Source organism: Dryobates pubescens, chromosome 5 (genome assembly GCF_014839835.1).
Source record: "Dryobates pubescens isolate bDryPub1 chromosome 5, bDryPub1.pri, whole genome shotgun sequence".
Taxonomy (NCBI): domain Eukaryota; kingdom Metazoa; phylum Chordata; class Aves; order Piciformes; family Picidae; genus Dryobates; species Dryobates pubescens.
Genome location: NC_071616.1, coordinates 18,197,660 through 18,218,594, shown reverse-complemented (window position 1 = coordinate 18,218,594; position 20,935 = coordinate 18,197,660). Strand labels below are relative to the sequence as shown.

Below are 20,935 nucleotides of genomic sequence, written 5' to 3'. Positions count from 1 at the left end.
TCTTTCCCTCAAGTAGCCTCTGGAAGAGATTAAACTCTCACATTGCCTAAGGAGCTTATGTGTCACGTCCACTCCTTCCTGGCATTGTCCCTGTGTCTGAGTCTGGCAAGAGCAGGACAGCCCGTCCTCTCCTCCCAGACACACAGTCAGACATTCAGCAGGTGAGGGTAGTGAAACACTGGAACAGGTTGCCCAGAGATGTGGTGGAGGAGGCCTCATCCCTGGAGCCATTCAAGTCCAACTTGATGAGGCCTTGAGCAACCTGATCTAGTTAATGTCCCTGCTCATTGCATGGGGGTTGGACAAGATGACTTTTGAGGGTCCATTCCAACCTGGTGCATTCTATGATTGTATGATTCTATGAACATGACTTCTTCAGCCTCTCTCCTTGCTTTTTCTCCTGCCTTGTTGAAAAACTCATTGCTTTTGCCCATAGTGGTCCTGCCTGGGGTAAAACAAGTGTCTAATTTTCTTTGTGTGCTTTGATGCCTTACAAACTGGGGCCATATTGCTTCAGCAGGAGATTAAAAAGCAGGGACTGGTGACTGCAGTGTCATTATTTTGGTTTGGGATTTGCTTTTTTGTTCAAAGCTCAAATTTTGCTCTGGGCTCACTACAAAAATAAAAGAAGAGATCCACCCATGGTAGATGTGGGCAGAACTTAGTTCTTCTCGGCCAGAGAGGGACAGAAATTTTCCACCCAATACAGAGACATGAAGCAGTTGCTGTTAAGAGCAATCCAAAAATATTACCCAACTGTGGCCACATATGGGGGCTATTTTCATACCTTCTCTGTCTCATTTTTGGTTTTGTTTTCTTTTTTGGTGACATATATGGGCAGGTGCATGGGCTGGGGTAAAACCAGGCACACCAAGCCCTGAATGGCCACATCAGCACAAAGGCACCAGAATGTGAATGAGAGAACAAAGCAGACCAAGTTATATGACAAACAAGGTGTTGAGATGAAATAATGAGATGTGTTTGGAGACCACAAGTGAAACCATGTGATCCCATAAGGGTGATGCCTTGCCCAGACCCCTGCCTGTGCCCCAGGCCCAGCCTTTACCTGCTGTCTTTGGTAGGCAGAGAATGTCCTTTCCAGGTCTTCGAGGTCCAGGACTTTGAACACTTTTGCATCATCTATGTCGGTCCACACGGTTCCTGCCAGCTTGTTCTGCAAGATATCAGGAGCATTGCAGGTCGATGGCCCCCTACCCACCTGCCCTCACTTCATCAGGTGGCCATCTGCTACCTGTGTTTTCACTGCCCAAACTATTGCTTAGCTTACCTCTGGCAGCTTGGACCAGTTGAAGGACTTGAGGGCATTTGTTGGCTGTGGGATGCTCTTCTTCTTGAGGGTGAAGCCCAGAGGTGCTCCAGGTGGAGGCATCACCCCATCCAGGGGTGGAGGACCAGGGGGAGGTGGGGGACCACCTGGAGGGGGTGGGGGTGGGGGAGGTGGTGGGGGACATCCCCCTGGGGGTGGTGGTGGTGGTGGAGGAGGAAGAAGTGATCCAGGAGCTGGAGAAGGTAAAGGGCCACCAGGAGCTCCTGGTGGCAAGGGTGGTCCTCCAGGACCAGCAGCACAGATTGCCCTCTGGGAAAGAAAGAAAAAGGGGGACTGGTCATACAGAGCTGGGGGACACCACCCAAGAATCTTGCCTGTGCTGATGTTTGATTTAACCAGCACAGGAATTTAATTTAATAAATTTAACCAGCACAGGAAGCACTCAAAGGCTTCAGCACTTCTGACTGAAATCTGATGCAGCTGGAGAGGCAAAATCATACCATCATGAGGGACAGATATCTTGGTGTCACCCAGCAAGGACCTTTCTCAGCCTCCCATGCAGCTCAGTCTCCAGAAATCACCCCATTGTGTTTGCAGGAGGTTTGGAACAGGGCAACAATGGGGAAGAGGTTCAGAGCCTCACCCTGCTCATCTCGTGGAGTTGTGCTGTGAGATCTGCCACCTGCTGCTTGACCTGCTTGTGCTCGCTGGACTCCTTCTCCAGCTTCTCCTTCATCTTGTTCAGCGTCTGCATCATCTCTTCCTTCTCCTGGGCCTTGGCATCACACTCACGCTCCTTTTTCTCCAGCTTCTGCTGAAGCTCAGTGTGCTCTGAAACAGTCCCAGGAGACCACTTCTGAGTAACAATCACTCCCCTTTGGCGAATGGCATCATCCAGGGGACTAAACCCCCACGCTGCACTGCAAAGAAGCTGTGCACTTCAGGAAAGGGAGCATGTGCTGTGCCTTAATTCCCTGGCCTGGGCCTCCCCATGGAAACATGAGTATCTGCTGTGCCCATTTCTCCTGTAAGCCCCACAGTGTGGTATCTCAGCCACTCAACGAAGCCAGGAGAGTCTATCCAGCTGCATACAGCCACATGTTCTTTGTTTAGCTCACCATGAGGACTAAGGTTAAAGTGACCACCACAGATCTCTCCATTGCTCACCTTTTCGCATTTTTTCTGCTTGTTCTTTCCACTGTTTCACTTCATTTTCATTGACTAACCTAAAAGGAAAAGACACATAGCATGTGAGACAATCCTACTGCAGTAAACAAGTGACCATCACTAGCAAGAAACAAGCAGCAGAGTTTAGAATCACAGAATCATGGAATGCACTGGGTTGGAAGGGACCCTTGAAGGTCATCTTGTCCAATCCCCCTGCAGTGAGCAGGGACATCTCCAACTAGATCAGTTTGCTCAGGGCCCCATCGAGTTTTGATCTTGAAGGCTCCCAAACCAGTTATTTCCAACATCTCCATTCTGCCTTCCCTAAGCAGGGTTTTGGAGGATGGGATGCAGTGCTTTCTCAACACATCCAGGGATGCTGGCTTATCCAGCTGAGAAGCAGTCACCCAACCAGGTGACAGTAAATGAAGAGTAAGTAACAGAGACAGCAGTTGGGAGAAACAGTATACTAGGGACACGGAGCTTGAGCTGCACTTTGTACTTAAGAGGTCAAAGTGATATCAGAGCAGGAGGCATCAAAGCCACAGCAGCCCATGTTGGTGCTGCTCAACATCCAGCCTCAAGAAAGGCAGGTGAGCACTTACATTCGGACAACGTTTTTAATATTGAAGTTTTCTAGGGGAGTGGCATCAGGGTCCTGCCCTTTATCACTCTGGATGACAATCTGCTGCACGATCCTGTCGAGCAGCAGCCAGTACTGCACAGTGTTGCCGCTTCGTTTATCTGGAGGGGAAGAAGGAGAGAGAGCGAGTGGAGCAGCAGGGAGGTTGCTGCCACCCATGTGGAGGAGATGTGGACTGCCAAGCCCCCAGCAGCCTGGGTTTCCGCCAGGACTCACAAGGCATTTGGAGACAGTGGTGCAGGATAGACATAAAGTGCGGGTACGCCTCGGTGTGCGTCAGCCTCTTCCTTGTCAGCTCAAACATCTGAGTCGCACTTTTAGTGTCGATGTGGACCTGCAGACAGCAGCAAAGCCAGATCAGATTGGACTGGTAACGGCACTCCCTGTTTCCCAAGTCTCAGCTCCAAACCCCACAGGCTATCCTCATCACACGCCTGATGGACAGATGAGCCCTAATGCCCTGCAAGGGGCAAACAGTGCTGGTCAGCAGCTAGAGAAGGGGGATGAAGCAAGCTGTAGGATGGAGGTTGCAATGGAGCAGGGCAAGAGGAGACAGATTACCAACCTCCAAATTTTATTGAAAAGACCACAGTTCATCCCAAGCCAAGCAGGTGCTTTTAAAAGGAACCATGATATTGAGTGGCAGAGCTTGCATCAGCAACATTCATACTTACCAGCTCAAATCTTTTGGCAAATTCCAGTTCGTCTTCATTTCTAAGCATTTCAAAAAAATCTAAGTGCCTGAGGAAGGAAAGGGGGGAAAAAACAAGACTGTTAGAAGCAGGTGCAAACGTGACTAGTAACAAATAGAAGACAGCCAGCCTGGCAGCAGCCCAGAGACAAGCAGGCCTTGAAACATTGACTGGATCTTCAGTCTTGAGTCATTACAGCCTATCCAAGGAGCCCTTCCAGATGAGAAGGGGAGGCACAGCAGTATCCTGAACCCCCTGATGGGGATTCTTTCCAGCTCAACCCTGCATTAGAGTGCAGTGAAACCATGCCAGGGTTTTCCTCTCCTTCCCTAGCAATAGCAATGAATTTCATCAAAAGGGACAAGTCTAGGCCCAGATGTTTTCCCCAAAGGCCAAGTCCAGAAATCAGACAGCAAGGGTGCAAAGCAAGGGCAAAAATAACCAGTGGGCTACAGGTCACTACTCACCGGTCAAGGGTTGAATTTTCATGCTCTCTCAGTTTATCAATGACTGGCTGGATCCCAAGCATGAGAAACTCATATCTCAGATGGAGTCTGAAATCCAGGCTTTCCTGCAAGAGACAGTTGTGGGGTCAGCACAGCAAGGTGCATGTTCTCAGCAAGCATCTAGAAATAAAACACACTGAACACCTCCCTCTCCAAGAGCCCCAGTGCTCACCACGCCTGCCCCCTGGCTCAGGACTGCATTGATGAAGGACATGATGGCTGTCTTGAGGCTCACTTCATCTCGATACCTCCCCGTGCTCTTGTCCAAGTCATTGATCAGCGTCTGCCAAATACACATCAGTTAACACCCAGGGACAGCCCCAGTGCTGCACAAATGGCCAGGGGACACAGGGAGGAACAACTCTTTGGAAGGTTCCTACAGCCCCTGTAGCAACCCACTGGTGATGGTCCATCAGCTGCTGCCTGCTGTAACACAGCCCACTCCAGCACCTGTTTTTGGCTAACATCAGCCCACCCAGATGTGCTGCAGCCTTGCAGAGCTGTGGTCCCAGTGACCTTGCCCATTTTGGTGGAGGAAATACTGCCTTAAGTAACTGGTTCCTCACTCTCTGCTCAGCTGCAGATCTCATCAAATATGGTTCTGGGGTAATTCCCAGAGGATCTAAATTGCAAACAGCCAGAATAGAGCATTTGTGAGCAGAATATCCAGGAGGAAATGGTAATGGTGATTTTTGTGAGCTGAGGGGCAAGTAGAGCCCCACCTACCTGAAAACGAGTCCGTTCGCTGGCGTATTTCTGGTAGTGCAGCATCGCCTCCAGTACCTTTTTGTGGCCCCCAGGAACCAGGCACACAGCGCCCATGATTTCCAGCACTGCCACCTTCGTCTTAATGTTCTCCGTGCTCAGACTCTGAGCGATTACATTAATGCTCTCCGAATGGGCCAGGACGTGAGCCCGGCCCAGGGAGTTGTTCATTAGTGCTTTTATACATCCAATGAGCGAGGTATGTATCCGAGACTCTGCTGTCTCATAGTCCATGCTTTTCAGAAAGTTCAGAATACACGACAAGCCATCCAGGTCGATGAATCGGGTTACAAACCTGTCACAAAGAGGGGGTTTAGCTTTAAAACCAATTGCTAAGCGACTTTATTACCCACAAAGAGAGCTGATTTGGCTGTTGCTGTAAACCCAGGACTTTCTCATGTATTTTTATCCTGGATTTTGGAGAGCAGAAGGCCCACAGGACTCCTGCAATCCAGACAGGCATGGGGTTGTAAAAATCAGTTTAATCGGTGACCAGTAGCATTGGCAACCAGGCATCAACTGCACAAGATTATTTTGGAAGAGGACCAGCTTAGCCAACCACTAGCACAAGCCCCAGGGAGGTTATAGGAGTTTGCAGCCACACTGCTGCAAAACCTTCCTCGCCTCCAACCTAAGTCTTACAACCTACTTACTTGGGACCAGTTTTGCACAGGACTGGAACAAGCTCCCAAGGCCTAGGACTCACCTTATCAGCCCCAGACACTCCAATGTCAACCAAGCCTACGTCCATGATGCCTGTCAGACTTTCTGCTTCTTACCTCACCATACACATGCCTCTCCTCCCTTAAGAACATCTCACCAATTTTAAGGGATTTCTGATTTTTATGGTGATTTATAATGTCACTAACACAAAGCAGACAGCAAGTGCACAGCAGTGCCCCAGGCAGATTCACTAGAGCAGGCAGACATAACGCGGTTTAGGACCTCTCTGCCCGGTGCCATCCAGGCTGGGTGTATTCTGGTTTGGTGGAAGGCATGGGCTCGGAAAGCAAATGAGTCAAGAACATCCCAGCACTGGGATGATTTTAATTCGAAACAGGCCATGCTGATGCATAGCAACCAAAGGGCTAATTGCAGGCTGAAGGAAAACTGATTTCTCTGCTTCAAAGCCTGCTCTTATAGCCAGAGTCAACAGGAAACCAATGTTCACTTCCCTGGGAGCAAGAGCAGGTCCAACAGGTATCATTGTCTATAAAGCCTACTGGATCCTTCTGACTTCCAGTGAGACAGGCTCACATACCACTCTCAAGGACTTTTGAAAGTTTCATGTCTGAGTACCAGTTCTGCTCCCAGGGGCTATGGGAAGGCAGCACCCAAGATCTCCAGGTTCCATGGATATTGGGTGCTCACCCTCAACCCTGGAAATTTCTGACCAAGTACCATCACTAGAACTATTGCACAAGAGAACCAGAAGACAGGAATGCAATTACAGGCAGTAACTGTTTCTTCCATAACCAGACCAGGTCACCAAAAAGACTGAGGATAAAGGAATAAAATGACAGAAGGTGAATCAAAAAAAGCAAGTGGTATTTCAGGGTCCTGGCCTCCCTTCTCCTGAGGACACCCCACATATATTTATATTTATATTTATATTTATATTTATATTTATATTTATATTTATATTTATATTTATATTTATATTTATATTTATCCCCCTCTCTGCCAGAGCACATGAATCAAGAGCCGTGACAGCAGCTATCAAGCCAGGAAACAGAAGAGAATTGCCTCATTGGTTTAGTCCGCAGTGCAGTCTTCAAACTTTCAATTGTTTTATTTCTCTCCTCCTCGTCTTCTTTTTCCAAAGCAATCAGCGATTTCCTCTGTGAAAGCAGAAAGGTAGATGTGAGAGGGAGGTTTCCCCAGAAAGCTGGTGACCAAGAAGTGGGAGTGCCTGCTACCTATTATTCAAAGCCGTGGGGACCTTAAAATCCAAGCCATGGGAATCTGGGATGCTAAACTTACTCTACAAGTCCAGATCCTTATGGTAACTGCATCTGGGTTGGGGACAGTGGCTGTGTCCACAGGACGCCCTTGGCATCTCCCACACTGGATTCTGCTATCAGTCTGGCACTGGGGGCTGAGACCCAGGCTCCCATGGCTCTTCTTGGGTAGAGCATGCACAGGGTACCGATAGCTGTCCCCAGCTCATGAAACCAAGGTCACAGCTACAGCAACACTTTGGGTAGGTTATGCATCATCTGATGGCACCACGTCCTCAGAGGTCTCAAAGTGAGCTCTGCCAGCACCAGCCAAGGCAAAAGAAAAGGAGGGAGAAAGGGTCCCAGCAGATACAGAGCTGTGCTGATCCCCACGTTTAACCCAGCTCTGCTTTGGCAATTAGTCAGGAGATCAAAGCCACCCTCCAGGCATCTGGCTGGCTTTGATCACAGGCTCTGCTCATGCTCAGGGCTTCAACCAGCTGGCAGCCCATGGCCCGCCCTGGGCATTCCTGTCTTCCCAGAGGGGAGCAGCACATTCCCTTCTGGCTAGCAGACCCCTGATTCCTCCCTCCATCCTCACTTCCCTACCCAGCCCTACCTTCCTTGTCACCCTGTTCCCATGAAAGCAGGGCAAAAAAAAAAAAGAAAAGGCTTTGCTTTTTATTTTCCATGCTCCCATACCTAGTGCAGTGGCCATGAACCTTGGCACCTTCAGCCTCAAAAAGCAAGAGTGAGGATGGAGGGGCTCTGAACTGTGCAGCCTTGCAGGAAATTGTATTTCCAACCAAAAAGAGAGCTAATTCTGTCTCACCCAGCAGGATATCAACAAGAAAGTATTTAATAAGATTACATCTGAACACATTTGGCAGCTCAGGGGAGAGCACCCAGAGCCATGGTAGCTCCATCAGCCCTTGTGGGATGCAGCAGTGCTGCATTTTGCCATGGTCACTCAGTGCAGGAGGGTGTTTTGGGTGCCAGCCAGAAGCAGTCAAAGGAGATCTATATAGCCTGGTGGCTTTCCAGCCTGGGCTTGGATGAAGTTCCCAGTGTGCTGCAGAGACCATCTCAATTCTGCAGGTGTATCTGTTAGTCTAACAGGCCGTATTGCCTCTATAAACAACAGTAGCCACTCTCTCTGCCTGTGCTGCAGACTGTCACTGCTGATCTGCTGTCACACTCAAGGTTAACAATCACCAAAGCTTTGGGTGAATACTTACAGCAGCCATGGAATTCAGCTGGTCAATATAAAACTCCGGCCAGCTGGTGGCTCCTTTATTTTCTTCCTGGTCCTGGAGAGGAGCAAAAAAGTGAAACAAAGACAGCAAATAAGTAGAAATAGCATTAAGAACTGCTGCCTCTCATGAGCAACCACCTTTGAAGTGTCCTTGAGCTCTTCCATTACTTTATATAAATACAAGCATGACTTTCCATATTCTGAGGTCTGCAGCAACAGTTCCAGCTATGGGAACATCACTTGATTTATTGAACTAGCAGATTTTATATACCAGCTATGTTACACCACCTGCCTGTGACCAAACTCTGCCCCATGATACTGCATCAGTCTTGTGGTTATCAGCTTTGGAGGAACCACACTGAAATTCTAACATCCAGAGTTCTCTTGTACCGACTCTACAGTACCCTTGAAGTTTTGGCTGCACAGCCTTGATGAACGTGCTTTGGGGGAAGAAAAAAGCCTCTCACAAGTAATCAAGAGTGAATAAATGTGAGACAAACTAGGCTCCACTCTTGGAGTGGGACCATAGCTTACCAACATCGTAAGACAGACTCCGGGCACAACAGACAACTCCTCTGGGGACTTCATTAGTTGTTAGGAAGGAATATGTACCTGGCAATGTCCCCTGTTAAAGGATGTCACACCTGGGCCCATGATCTATGACACTGAATGATGTACAGTCTCATTTCATCATCCTGATCTACAACGTCCTGTATCTGGTGGGACTCAAAAGGTTACAGAATCACAGAATGGTGAGGGTTGGAAGGGGTCTCTGGAGATCACCTAGTCCAACACCCCTGCCAGAGCAGGTCCACCTAGAGCAGGTTACACCACATCTCATCCAGGTGGATTTTGAATGACTCCAGAGATGGAGACTCAGCCACTTCTCTGGGCAGCCTGTTCCAGTTCTCTACCACCCTCAAAGCAAAGAAACTGTGCCTCATGTTTAGATGGAACTTCCTATGTTCAAGTTCATGCCTGTCACTTGTTCTGTCACTGTAGGACATGACTGAAAGGCCTCTGAGCCCAGCTCAGATAATTTATGTTGCACGTCTCCAGGAGCTGCTTGGAGCAAGTTGCAGATTTTTAGGTAATACTTCAAGATCAACCCTTTTCTCCTCAGCATTCTAAAAAGTTCTACAAAAAGAAGAAAAATACTTCACAGCAGAAATGCCACACAGACTGTAGAGTCAACCAGTACCACACAAATCCCAGGCTTCTTTCCTTGCTAACTATCTTCAGATCATAGCCTGACTTGCATGCACAGCTTTGTCCCTTCCCTAGCTTGAAGAGCTGTTTGCAAAAACCATCCTGCACCACAACTGCCTGTGACAGTGGGAGCTCTGCTCCCACATCCATGCATGCTGACAACCACCGATCCTCTGGCTGATTTCAGCAAGCCCAAGGAGCCCAAATATTTATCATGGTCAAGAGGCATATGTGGGAAATGTTTGTGCATCTGACCTTCCCAAGCTGAAGCTTGCCAAGGTGAGAGAACATGGGAATGAACACCAGGTAATTTGGACAGCATTTAGTTCCCACATGAGCAGTGTAGCCCATGCCCAGAGATTTGACCCTTTGCCATGCCTCAGGATGGGGATAAAAGAAGTTTGGAAGCAATAAGTGACCTGTGATATGCTGAGGGCCAAGAGAAGCTGCCCACCCATCCTCAAGGCCATGTCCAGCCATCTCCAACCTGCTGTGATCCAGCCTGGCAGTAACCAGAACACCTCAAGCAGCTCTCCATGCTGTCTGCCCATGCCCTTGGGCAGGCTTGCTGCTGACAGATGCACATCCACAAGCCTCATTTTTTTCTTTAATCTTCTACAGATCTGGTCAAGTTTAAAGCAAATAAAAAACTTTCCTGAGCAAGACTACATTTAGCACTTTTTGCTCTCCGTTTAATACTTTGGGTTGTTCTTCCCTCCTCCTGCCAAGAGCCAAGGTTTTGGATAAAACTCTTGATTCACCTGCCCTTTGTATTATTTTTTTTAACCCAAGCAAGAATCAGCAGAAAGCAAGAATTCTTCTGAAACAAAAGAACTGAAAGTGTCCTACCCATGCAGAGCCAGATCTAACAAACCTGAAGGAAGTCCCAGCACCTGCTTCTACATGGATGGAAGACCATTCAAAATCATGCTCTGACAATTAGATTTTGCCAGCAATGAGCAAACTTGTCCCCGTCCTGTCCAAATAGTGCTTTAAAAAAGAGAAATACTCATCTGCTGGCTGATGAGAAGAGAAAAGGATGAGTTTGGTCTTCTTGTAGGTACAAAACCCAGAATGTGCTGGCTTGTCTTCACCTTCCCTTCTCTCAAAAACTTGTCTCTTGCAAAGACAAGAGGACACAGGAGCAGAAAGACCGCTCACCATCCACTGGCAATCCTCTCCAACTAACTCAGGACCATCCTGCCACGTTTCTGGTCACATCTGGGACCACAGGCAGAGACTTGACACCTGTCAGCATCGAATCTGGCCACCTGAAGCCATGGCCACAAGGAGGTTTCTGCTACAGTGGAGGAAACCCAATGCCTTCCCAAAAGGCTGGGAAAAGGACACCCATCTGTAGTTGTGTGGTCAGTCAGATCACAGGTGTTCAGATGATCCAGTTGCAAGATTTGGGCAAGGAACAAGATCAGGCCTGAAAAACACAGTGGGAAGGTACCAGGTCTGGCTCATCCCATACCCCAGGACCTTCCTGCATGGCATGAACACCTGCAAGGCGAGCAGGGATCTGGACCTGCTGCTCATTTAGGGCTGAAAAAAAGCAGTGGAGCAAAACAATAAAGGTCTCAGGGGGCAGAGGGGAAGCTGAACAACAAAATTGGCTAAACTGCTCATTTATAATTAACGTGCTGCATTATAAATATTTCCCTTTGCTCTGCTCCCTCAGGCTCTTGCATTTCCTCCCTGAAACCCCCAATTTAGAGAGCACTCTCAATTAAGTGCAGCAGAACCTCATTAATTTAGATGAGCAGCCGGGCAGGCTCATCAGAAAGCAGCTTCCCAGGCAAAGGGGGACCACACAATAAAGCAGCCAAAGATCAGGGCACGGGCTTCCCTCAGCTCACTGCAGGATGTAGCTTAGTGGTAATTACTGCAGCTAATGGTCTACAGCACACCGATAAATGTCCTTTAGTCCATGGTGGTGGTAAAGAAATCTCCCAGAGGGAAATGACTCACAAGGCTTTGCTCTGAGGCAGGAGGAAGAAAGAACCTCTCTGGGCACCACGGGTTGAAAGGGTGCACTTGTAAGATGGTTAACCAGCACCCAATGTGGGTTTTGGGGGGGGTGAGTTTTGCAGCTTGCCTTTGACAAGGAATGACCAGACACGGAACAGAGTATTGCCCATGTCAGCTCTCCCAGATGCTCCATCACATCCTGCCTGGCATCATGGACACAAACATCTCCCAATTCCTTCTTCTCTGAGCTGCATTTAGGTATTTGCTGTGTTCACTATCTTCTCAGAGGAAGCAGAGAAGTGAGAGCTGATCCAAACCACACTGACAGCCCAGTGCCATGCTGCTCCTTACTACAAGCTGCTCTTTTAGAGGCGGGATGATGGCTGTAATTGCAGAGTGCAGGGCTAGGCATCTCTTCTTATTTGGAACATCTGCACCAACATCCCACACCATTCTCCAGGAAACAGTCCCACTGGACACACACTTTGTAACAACAAAGCTGTGCAATCAAGGGTAATCTTCAACCTGTCCTCTCCTTCATTTCCCACCCGCTTCTTCCTTCCAGGGACCTGGCAAAAAAGCAAATCACATCAGCTGCAACCCCAGCACCACCTTGCCCCTACTGCCCCCTCTCCTTGCCCCTACTGTCCCCTCTCCTTGCTTCTGCTGTCTCTCTGGCTCCAGGCTCCATGCGTGGGGCTGATGGATACTACACTGTGCAGTTTCACACCATGGTGGCAATGGTGTGGGGGTTACATGGTGCAATCTCCATCACCTCTGTTGGTGCCGAATGCCACGGGGTAAAGCAGCACCCAGTCAAGCTGCCTCATTAGCAGAGCTTTTCCAAGCTAGGGTCACCAATCTGCCAGTTCCAACCATCCTTTTGCTCTTCCTGGGGAAATTTCACACTCCCCAGATCTGTCACGTCTTGGTGACAAGCCTGACGCTTGCAGAGCCTGCGTGTCAGGAGGTGATGGCTCAGCCAGCGCTGACTTGAAAACAGTTCACAGGTTGGTCTTGGCTGTGTTTGTGCACCATTATTTACACCTAGGTGGTGCATCTCCATGAACTCCTGCCTGTCTGACCACCAGGAATGCAGCTGTCAGGAGCAATGCACCCTCCTGCTCACAACATGTCTCTATGGCAGTGAGGAGTAAATATCTTCATGAACTCTTGACCTCCAGGAATCTGCATTCTTGGAGCATGCCAGGAGCAATGCACTCTGTCTCAGAGTGTGTCCCTCTCACAGTGTGGGGAAAGCTTCCTGTGAAGATCCTCTGTGTTTTCTTACAGCCAAACCAAGCTTCTGGCAATTCCTTACAGAGGTCCAGCCTCTGGGTGATGTTGCTGATCCAGCAACCTCCTTCCTGCAGTCTGTGGTGGTGGTGACAGATCTCAAGCTGCTCGGTGGGCCTCAGAGGACAGCTGGCTAGGTTTTCCACCCACTTGATGTTGAATGCACCAGGTTAGAACCTTCAAGGTGAAAGGACTGGCTTGCAGTAGCCAGCTCTAAGCAAAACCTGGAGAGGCACTATGACACTGCTTGTGACTCTGATGGTTCACCTCCCTCTTGGTACCACCTGCAAGGCTGGTCTGCCCCAGGAGAACTTCACACCAGGAAAGTTCCAGAAAGGGGTTAAAAACCCCACCTTCTTCAGTTAGTACCTGCTGCAAAACCAGAAGCAAGTCCCTTAATTTTTAAGCATACTCCTGATTGCATTTTTATTTTGCACAGCATTCCTCACCCCTCCTTGCCACCCCATAATGGCCAAAGAAGGGAAAGCTGGCAGCAGCTCACAGTCCATCATGTCTGGATGCCCTCCCTCCCTTCCTGCCATGGACGATCCACCTGGTTGCTGTCTGTACGGTCAAAAAAGTAGCACACAGCATTGTGGTTGGTTTTAAAACTGACAGGCCTACAGCCTGCAGGGGAGCTTTCAATCCAGCCCAGCTCTGCTGACCTGGCTGAACCATTGCCAGGTGTGTGCTGGTGGAGGTTTTGGCCCACTGCAGCCCAGATATCCCTGCAACAAAAGCTAAACGATGCAGCTAAAGCCACTTTCCCATGATGTGATGTGGCAAAGGGCTGTAGTTTCATCAGATTCTTCTCTGAGTTGGGATCTTGGGGTCCCAGACCACTCTGGTTTTCCATACACTAATACTTCCTAAACCCTCCCCTCTAGAAACACACACACATCCTTGTGCGCTTTTCCCAGCATATATTTGCTCCCTGTAAGCAAATATAGCATGGCCAGATGCCTTTCATAGTCAGCTGGTTCATTGTTTGAAAAGCTTCGCTTTAAAATCCCAAAAGATTGCTAACAGATGCATTTTTTGGCCCGAGAAGGAAAAAACCCTCACTTAAACAAAAATGTGTTGTGATTGGAACTGAAACGGGAATTACCTTTAAAGATAAAAACTATAAACATTTCCTATGGAAGAACACCCCCAGCTATCCAAACAGCGTATTTGATCACAGTCAGCCCGAGAAAATGACACCTGAGATGATATTTCAACCTGCTCCTGCAAAAACCTCAGGTATATTTGGATGCTCAGGAGCCATGAAACATTTCTCATCCATCCCAGCTGACCCAGGAGCACAGCAAAACACCAAGATGTTTTTAACTCCTTCCCTCACATGCCATCTTTGTCACCTCTTCCCCTTAGTTCTGCTACTCCAGCCTTTTGCATGATTGTTTTTTTAATAATTGATGTTTTTTAAATAAAGGAAGTAGATGGAAACACTAGCCCCCTGAACGACCTGCTGGACTGAGCTACAAGTGGAAGAGCGAGCTGGAAAGTGAAGCTCTCTGGAGGGACTGGGTGGAAGGCACAGATGGAGAGGAAAAAGGCTGTCTGGCTAGGAAAAAGAGTTGGTTGGAAAGCAACCACTCATTTCCTTATTTATCACATTTTTTCCCATTCTTCCTTTGCAAACACACCATTGCTGCCTTCTCCTAATGCGAAAGGATCCTGGTTTCATATCTGATGTCTGATGAAATTTCAGATGTAAGCCTTGCTTGCCAGGGACAGCTTAACACTGCTGAGAGCTATGCACCTAGCGTTAGTGATGCCAAAGGCTTTTCAACACCAGATTAAAGAATGCAGCATCACTTGGCATCCATGCAGGTCATTTTTTCCCCACCCGAGCTTTACAGATGCTCAGCTCTGCTGAGTGATAAAGGATGGGGGCAGAGCCAGACCCTGCACTCGCATGAACTGGCCGTTGCCACCACCCAGTTATTTACGCTGAGTTTCTGCCTGAACACCCCTTATCCACCCCTATTTTAAGGCTCATAAAAATACCCCAGTGAGCTGCTTTAATAGCTTGACGTTATGTACATTGGCTGACTGGAGCCAAACCTCCTGCAATTAAGAGGTGCTGCAGACTAAGCATTAAGTGTTAATTATTAACTCCCATTGGAGCGTGGCCTCCTGAGAAAGGCCATCCTGAGTCACCCTTTTCCGCTGAAGCAAGCCCACAGCCAAAGGAACAGTAAAGCTGGAAATCCTCCTGCTTCCTCCCTGCACTTCCGAGCAATATCCTCTCCTGGAGAGCTGGGCCAGCAGGGAGTGAAATATTTTGGGATGAGGTATGAAACGACTCATCATCCAGAAATACCACTTCTAAAAGCAGATTTCATCCCGCTGTTAATGGATCCCCACTTTCACATGTCTCTGTTTTATTATAGCCATTAGAGTGGGTGACTTCCGTGCCTGCTTGGGTTGCTGCTGACAGACTTGCAAAACCCCCATCACAAGATGCTTTTTATCTCACTGCCTGCCCCACTCCACCCCACCTCATCATCCCATAGTGATGCAAGTGGGATTGGACCATGAGGAATTCATCTAGTGCAACCCCCTGCTCTAAGCAGGGTCAGGGCAGCAGCATCTCCATGGATGGAGAATCAGGGAGGACAAAATATCCATTCTGCCAAGCTGGTGCTGTGGGCTGGGCTAAGAATAGATGCTTGCAGAGCAGAGAAACCAGGATACAGAGCTGTAGGGCAGGGAGAAATATTCCAGGGAAGGAAATATGATGGTTTTCCCTTACTTCCTTTCACAAGCACTGACAAGGCCAGGTACTGCCAAGTGCCTTACCAGGACAACCCAGCACAATAATGTCTCTTTTTGGTCACCTTTTACCTAATCTTAACTATCATGGGTATATAAAAGTGTGCAACAACTGTGATATGCTCTGCATAACCAAGTATGACTATTGATGCCAATGGCAAAGCAAAGGTACCAGAAATGGCACAGGGCAGCAGGAAACATGCTGAAAGGACAGATATTCAGATGCTTCCCATGCTGCGCACACCTTTGCTGTTGGTGGAAGTAGCGGAGTGCCCTGGCTGTGCAGACTACAGCCACAGTGCAAGGTATTTTGGAGCCCAGCAAAGCTAATTTTAGAGGAAAACCTCCAGGAGAAGGCTGGGCAGTGTTTTTGTCCCAGCTTGCACTGTTTTTTCAAAGTAGAGCTTGTTGCAACTGGTCTCTGTGATTGCAGCTGGGAGCACTGCACCCAGCAGGAAACTGGGGAAAATGAAGAATGCCCCAAATTGAGGCTTTTGGACTCAAGGTCTGACCAGTCACCTGACTCTTAATGGTCTCTTTCAAACAGAAGCCAAAACTGGCAGCAGAGGAAAGAGTAAAAACTGCTCAGGGTACAATTCTGGATCCTTGGTAGGTCAGGCAGCTGCCTGTGATTGACAGTCACCTTTGCAAGCCCCCTGGGATCCATCAGGTGAAACTGGGTGTTACTGGCATCTCAAGTGACAACTTGTTATTCAATACAGGCAGACCAAAGGGTTTCGACACATCTTGGACTTCTACCCAGCATGCAGCCAAGGCAGGGAGGTAGAAGCCCTGTCCTGTCTGCAGCTCCACTGCCCTGGCCAAAACCTAGCTACTGCTCTCAGCCGGAGAAGCCCAGCTCCCTGCCCTCAACTCCAGGTTACACTGTAGGTGATTTGTCCTCATAAAAATATAGGTACATGAGTAAGATTTGCTGTGAATCACTAGGACATCGACCAACATCTCTCCTGCCTACTAGTCTTCACCACAGAGGAGCAAGACTGCCTGGAGTCTGTCATGCAGAGAGACATGTTCTCCAGCTCACATAATTCCTGGTTTCCTCCACTGCTGGTATCTCCATTGATGCATTTTTGCTGATTTTTAAATCAAAAGCAGGAGAAAAGTGTCTCCACCAGCATATCTCCATCAGAGAAATCAGTGGCATGTACACTTTGCAGCTCACTGAGACAGCATCATGAGCAGGGAAGGAGTGGCTGAGAGGAGTCAGAGGAATGAGGACCAGAGCAGAACAGCAGCTAAGACCCAGCCTCGTATGGGTGCCTGCTCCAAGGACCTCTGAGAATGCCACAGGGCACTTGTGTGGTTCCCTCCTTCCACACACCCTGGGAGCAAGGGGTTTCTCAGCACAGTTTTTTTAAAATCAGGAGCACAAGGAGGTGCTGGCACATGAAAAAGGCACCATCAGCTCCATCTAAACCATTCCTGAGGAGATTAGATAGTATGTAATCTCCACTCACAATAATAATTACATGGCTTTGCTTGATTTAAGTCTCCATTCCCTGCCCTTATCCAGATGTGCTGGAGCACATTGCCGCTTATCCGACAGGCAGTGACCAATGATCATCCCCTGCCCATTTTCTTCCTGATTCAGACCAGTGCCTGCAATTTGTTAACATCTCTTCTCCCCTCCAATTTAAATCTCAGACATGGCAGGCCTCTGTCTCACAATAATACAGGGATTTCAGGGGTATTTATGAGAGGCTTAAAACTTAATCCTACATGAGCAAGGTAAGCCTGCTCTTGGCCTAAAACACAGATGGAAAATCTGGTGCCATTGCTACCGCAGGAGAAAAGAGGCATTAATGGCCCTGAGTGCCCTTCAAGTGGGTCAGGCGACCGCCAGCACTTCCAAGCCAACTCCTGCAGCCAAGTTAGGTGACACATCACCAAATTAGGGAACTGAATCACAGTCTCATAGAACAGTTTGGATTGGAAGGGACCTTTAAAGGTCATCTAGTCCAAATCCTCTACAATGTGGAAAGACATCTGCAACTAGATCAGGGTGCTCAGTGATCAATCCAAACTTTCTCAGCAGAGGTGTTCCAGCCCTCTCATAATTTTTATGGTGTCGTCTGGACCTGCTAAAACAGGTCCATGCCCCCAACTCATGGCATTTCCCTTGCAGGCCCCAGCATCCTTCATCTGGTTTTGACACTGAGGATTTTTGCTCCATTTCTCCACATGGCAGTACCTCCCACAAGATGCCTGCCTTAGCCAAGGCTGTGAAGGAAACTCTCACCATAAAGCAACCCCTGTGCCAACACACATGGGCAAATATCACCAGTGTACTGTGGAAAAAAAAGAGTGATTTTGGCCTCCTCAAAGGCTATCAGCCCCTGGTACCCCAGGCCACTCAGGCTGCATGTCCCAAGGAGCAAAAGCAAACATCAGTGTATCTCAGCACTGGGAAGATATCCATTCATGTTTTCAGCTTGAGAAATGCAGCAACAAGGGCAACATTGCAGAGAGGACACATCACACTGGGAGCCCAGCAGGCAGATCAGCAACTCACATGAACCCTCTTATCAGAGACATCTCAGTTACAATCCTGAGCCTATAGCCTTTCATTGTCCCAGGGCTGATACAGCTTCACCCTAAAAGCAACCTCCATACCACTGGGTTAAAGCTCCTGCAGGTTGAGATGCAGAGGCATGGATTCTCCAGCATTACTTGTCGCTTGTGCCATCCACTGGGAAAAGTTGGTGGGAGGACAAAGTGGCACCCAAGCTTGTTTGATGGCAGCCAACTGGAAAGCCAGGGGAGGGAGAGGCTTTTGGACAGGCTGTAATCAGGCCCCCATATATCAGCAATGAAGAACAGGGCCATGAGAATCAGCGACCAGGAAGCTCCCTTCCCCTGCTGCCACAATGCCAACCTCAGTGGTCAAAACAGCACCACAAGGCCTTGCTTGTACTGGCAGAGATGAGCACAGGGTGGGGACACCAGTGCAGGGTACAGGGGCACCTTGCCCAGCCTGAATGTACTCAGAAGGAAGAGCTGTACATTTTGGAGACTGAAGACCTCACTGGTTGCCCTTGCTTTCCCAGGGAACAGATGCATTTCTGCAACACTCCAAATGCCACTCTGCAACACCCCAAATACCACTTGGCATCCTGAGGAAGCTGTGTTCCTCCCCACCCTCCATGGAAGGGAAGGACTCAGCCCCGAAACACAGCATGGGTAGACCTTGTTACCTTCTTCTTGCTGCAGTAGATTTGCCACTTCTTCTCTGCCGGCAGGGCGAACATGGCCTCCCTGTGCTTGTCTGTGAGGTCAAGTTCATCCTGGGAAGGGGAAGAAAACCACAAAACATGCAACGTGAGTACACAAACGGGTAATAGCACAGATGGAACCCCCAGATAAGAAACATAAATCAGTGTGGAGCTATAGCACAGTGCTGTGATGCTTCCACAGCATCACCCCGTGACTATCAATTTGTCAGGGCAATGATGCTAATTCTCATCCTACTGTTGCTGACCTGCCCCTGACTCTTGGCCTGCAGTTGGCTGCTGGGAGGATGGGGCTGCAATCTCCCCTGCCTCACTCCTCCTGGACGTTGCCTTTATGCCTTGCTGTTAAAAGCATCAAGTGTTTTAGAGAGGACATCCATGAAGCCATTACAGCTCCTGTAAGGTGGCCTCACACAGAGGATTGTGAGCTCCAGCTGACAGACTGCATCTAAAACACATACTGCAATTCAAACAGGACTTTTCTTTTTTACCACCACAAACTGTTTCACTGAGCACTGCAAGTGGTCTAGCTGATTTCTATCACTGACACTCTCAAATCATCAAAAACTGTGGGGTTTTGTTTGGTTTGGGTTTTTTTTGGGGTGGGTGGGTTTGGTTTGTTTTCCTATAATTAAAAATAGAAAGCTCTCTTCCTAACATCTGCAGTTTGCAAAGTGTTACATCGTCTCCATCAAAAGCGGACTATGTATTGCCTGGCAGAGATAAAGCTGTTTACTGACTGAATCCTTTATTGGTTTATCTGATGTTATTTTAAAGGGCACATCCATTTTCAACTTGGAGGCTTGGTTAGCAGCATGCCCTCCACTGGGAGGCCTGAGTATTATCAAAGCCTCATCGCTTCCCGGTGCTAGATGTAGGTCAAAGCTTTTATCAGAGAACTAAATAAAACATTCAGGCAGGGCTGGGAGGCTTGTTGCTGAAGCCAACATTGATCTTACAAGCATGGATGTCTCTTAAAATCATCACTGCTAATGACAATCCTCACGCCGGAGGGGTGTTGGTGCAGCAATGGGAACGCTGGAGATGCTGCAGAGGGTCGATGGAGTCTATGGCTCCCAGCCAACTCATCCCACTCAGTAGATTCAAGTAGGAGCATCCCCATGAAAGATTACACATTTAATTTCAGCAATTAAAAAACAATCACAGAAAAACCAACACACAACACATGGAGACACATTAAACTTTTCCTGCCTGAATAATAATGCTTATCAAATAAAGCTTGTAGCCCCTGGTACCCAAATCAAAAGTAAAAGCTCCATTTGGTGATGTCTGAGCAAGATGCCTATGAGGAAAGATGGGTCCCTGCATCAGAAAGCCTGCAGGCCATGAAGAAATTCATACAATCAAAAGCTCTTATTGCACCCAGTAGGCAAGGAAAGCTACCTTGTAACCCAAACCAAAGGAACCTCCAGCACAACTGTTAGAGGGCTGCTAACAGTCCTGATCATCTCAGAAAGGGTTATACATTGCCTTCAGGTATTGATTTCACTTCTCAATGAAATTACTCCTCAAAAGGATAAGTGTTGTGAAGCTTTTTCCATTACATACGCATGGAGGAGCTTTGCTTCCTCCTGATTTTCCCCACCCCCATTATTGACTGACTCTTCAACCACTGTGCTGCACTAAGCTGATGTTAGGGAACTTCTGGAAGCAGACTTGTTTGACATCCTTACAACAGAAATTAACAAGCTGCCCTGACACCTGAGCCCAACCTGATACATCTCTCCTTCCCTTGCACACAAGGAGGAGAACCTGGCTTAGGGACTCCTCCAATGAGTGCCAATTTCAAACTTCCCCATGTCCTTACAATTTGGGAAGTCACAGATTAATATCCAGTGTCCTCCCCAGCCTTGGGCAAGTCTCATCACCCTTCCATGACTCAAAATGTAAACTGCACTTGATGTCCTTCATCATTATTCCCATGGGCTACCAACCTGTCAGAGACTTAAACTTTGCTTCAGTCCCAATTCTGCAGGTCTAAAGGTTGCCAACAGGATGACAGCTGATACAGGGTCCTAGCTGAAATTCTGCTCTTTGGAAAAGTACATCTAGGAGTGTGGGAGGGGACAAGGGTCTCCTGATGAACATTTATCTCTGTGGTGAGGGTTTGAGTGAGCACAGGAAAGTGCTTCCACTGCAACACTGCCTCC

At 48.3% G+C, this 20,935-nt stretch overlaps 1 protein-coding gene across 1 annotated transcript in view; it reads right to left on the bottom strand.

Moving 5' to 3' along the window:
* DAAM1 (dishevelled associated activator of morphogenesis 1) overlaps positions 1–20,935 on the bottom strand; it is a 94,469-nt gene that overhangs the window by 23,533 nt on the left and 50,001 nt on the right. The window contains exons 4-16 of the mRNA XM_054161714.1: positions 18,729–18,818; positions 8,240–8,311; positions 6,808–6,902; positions 5,023–5,356; positions 4,469–4,579; positions 4,258–4,361; positions 3,773–3,839; positions 3,315–3,432; positions 3,061–3,199; positions 2,456–2,514; positions 1,932–2,119; positions 1,289–1,597; positions 1,067–1,174 (exon numbers count right to left, since the gene is read on the bottom strand). Coding sequence (XP_054017689.1) covers positions 1,067–1,174; positions 1,289–1,597; positions 1,932–2,119; positions 2,456–2,514; positions 3,061–3,199; positions 3,315–3,432; positions 3,773–3,839; positions 4,258–4,361; positions 4,469–4,579; positions 5,023–5,356; positions 6,808–6,902; positions 8,240–8,311; positions 18,729–18,818 — 1,794 coding nt within the window. The remainder of the gene's footprint in view (positions 1–1,066; positions 1,175–1,288; positions 1,598–1,931; positions 2,120–2,455; positions 2,515–3,060; positions 3,200–3,314; positions 3,433–3,772; positions 3,840–4,257; positions 4,362–4,468; positions 4,580–5,022; positions 5,357–6,807; positions 6,903–8,239; positions 8,312–18,728; positions 18,819–20,935) is intronic.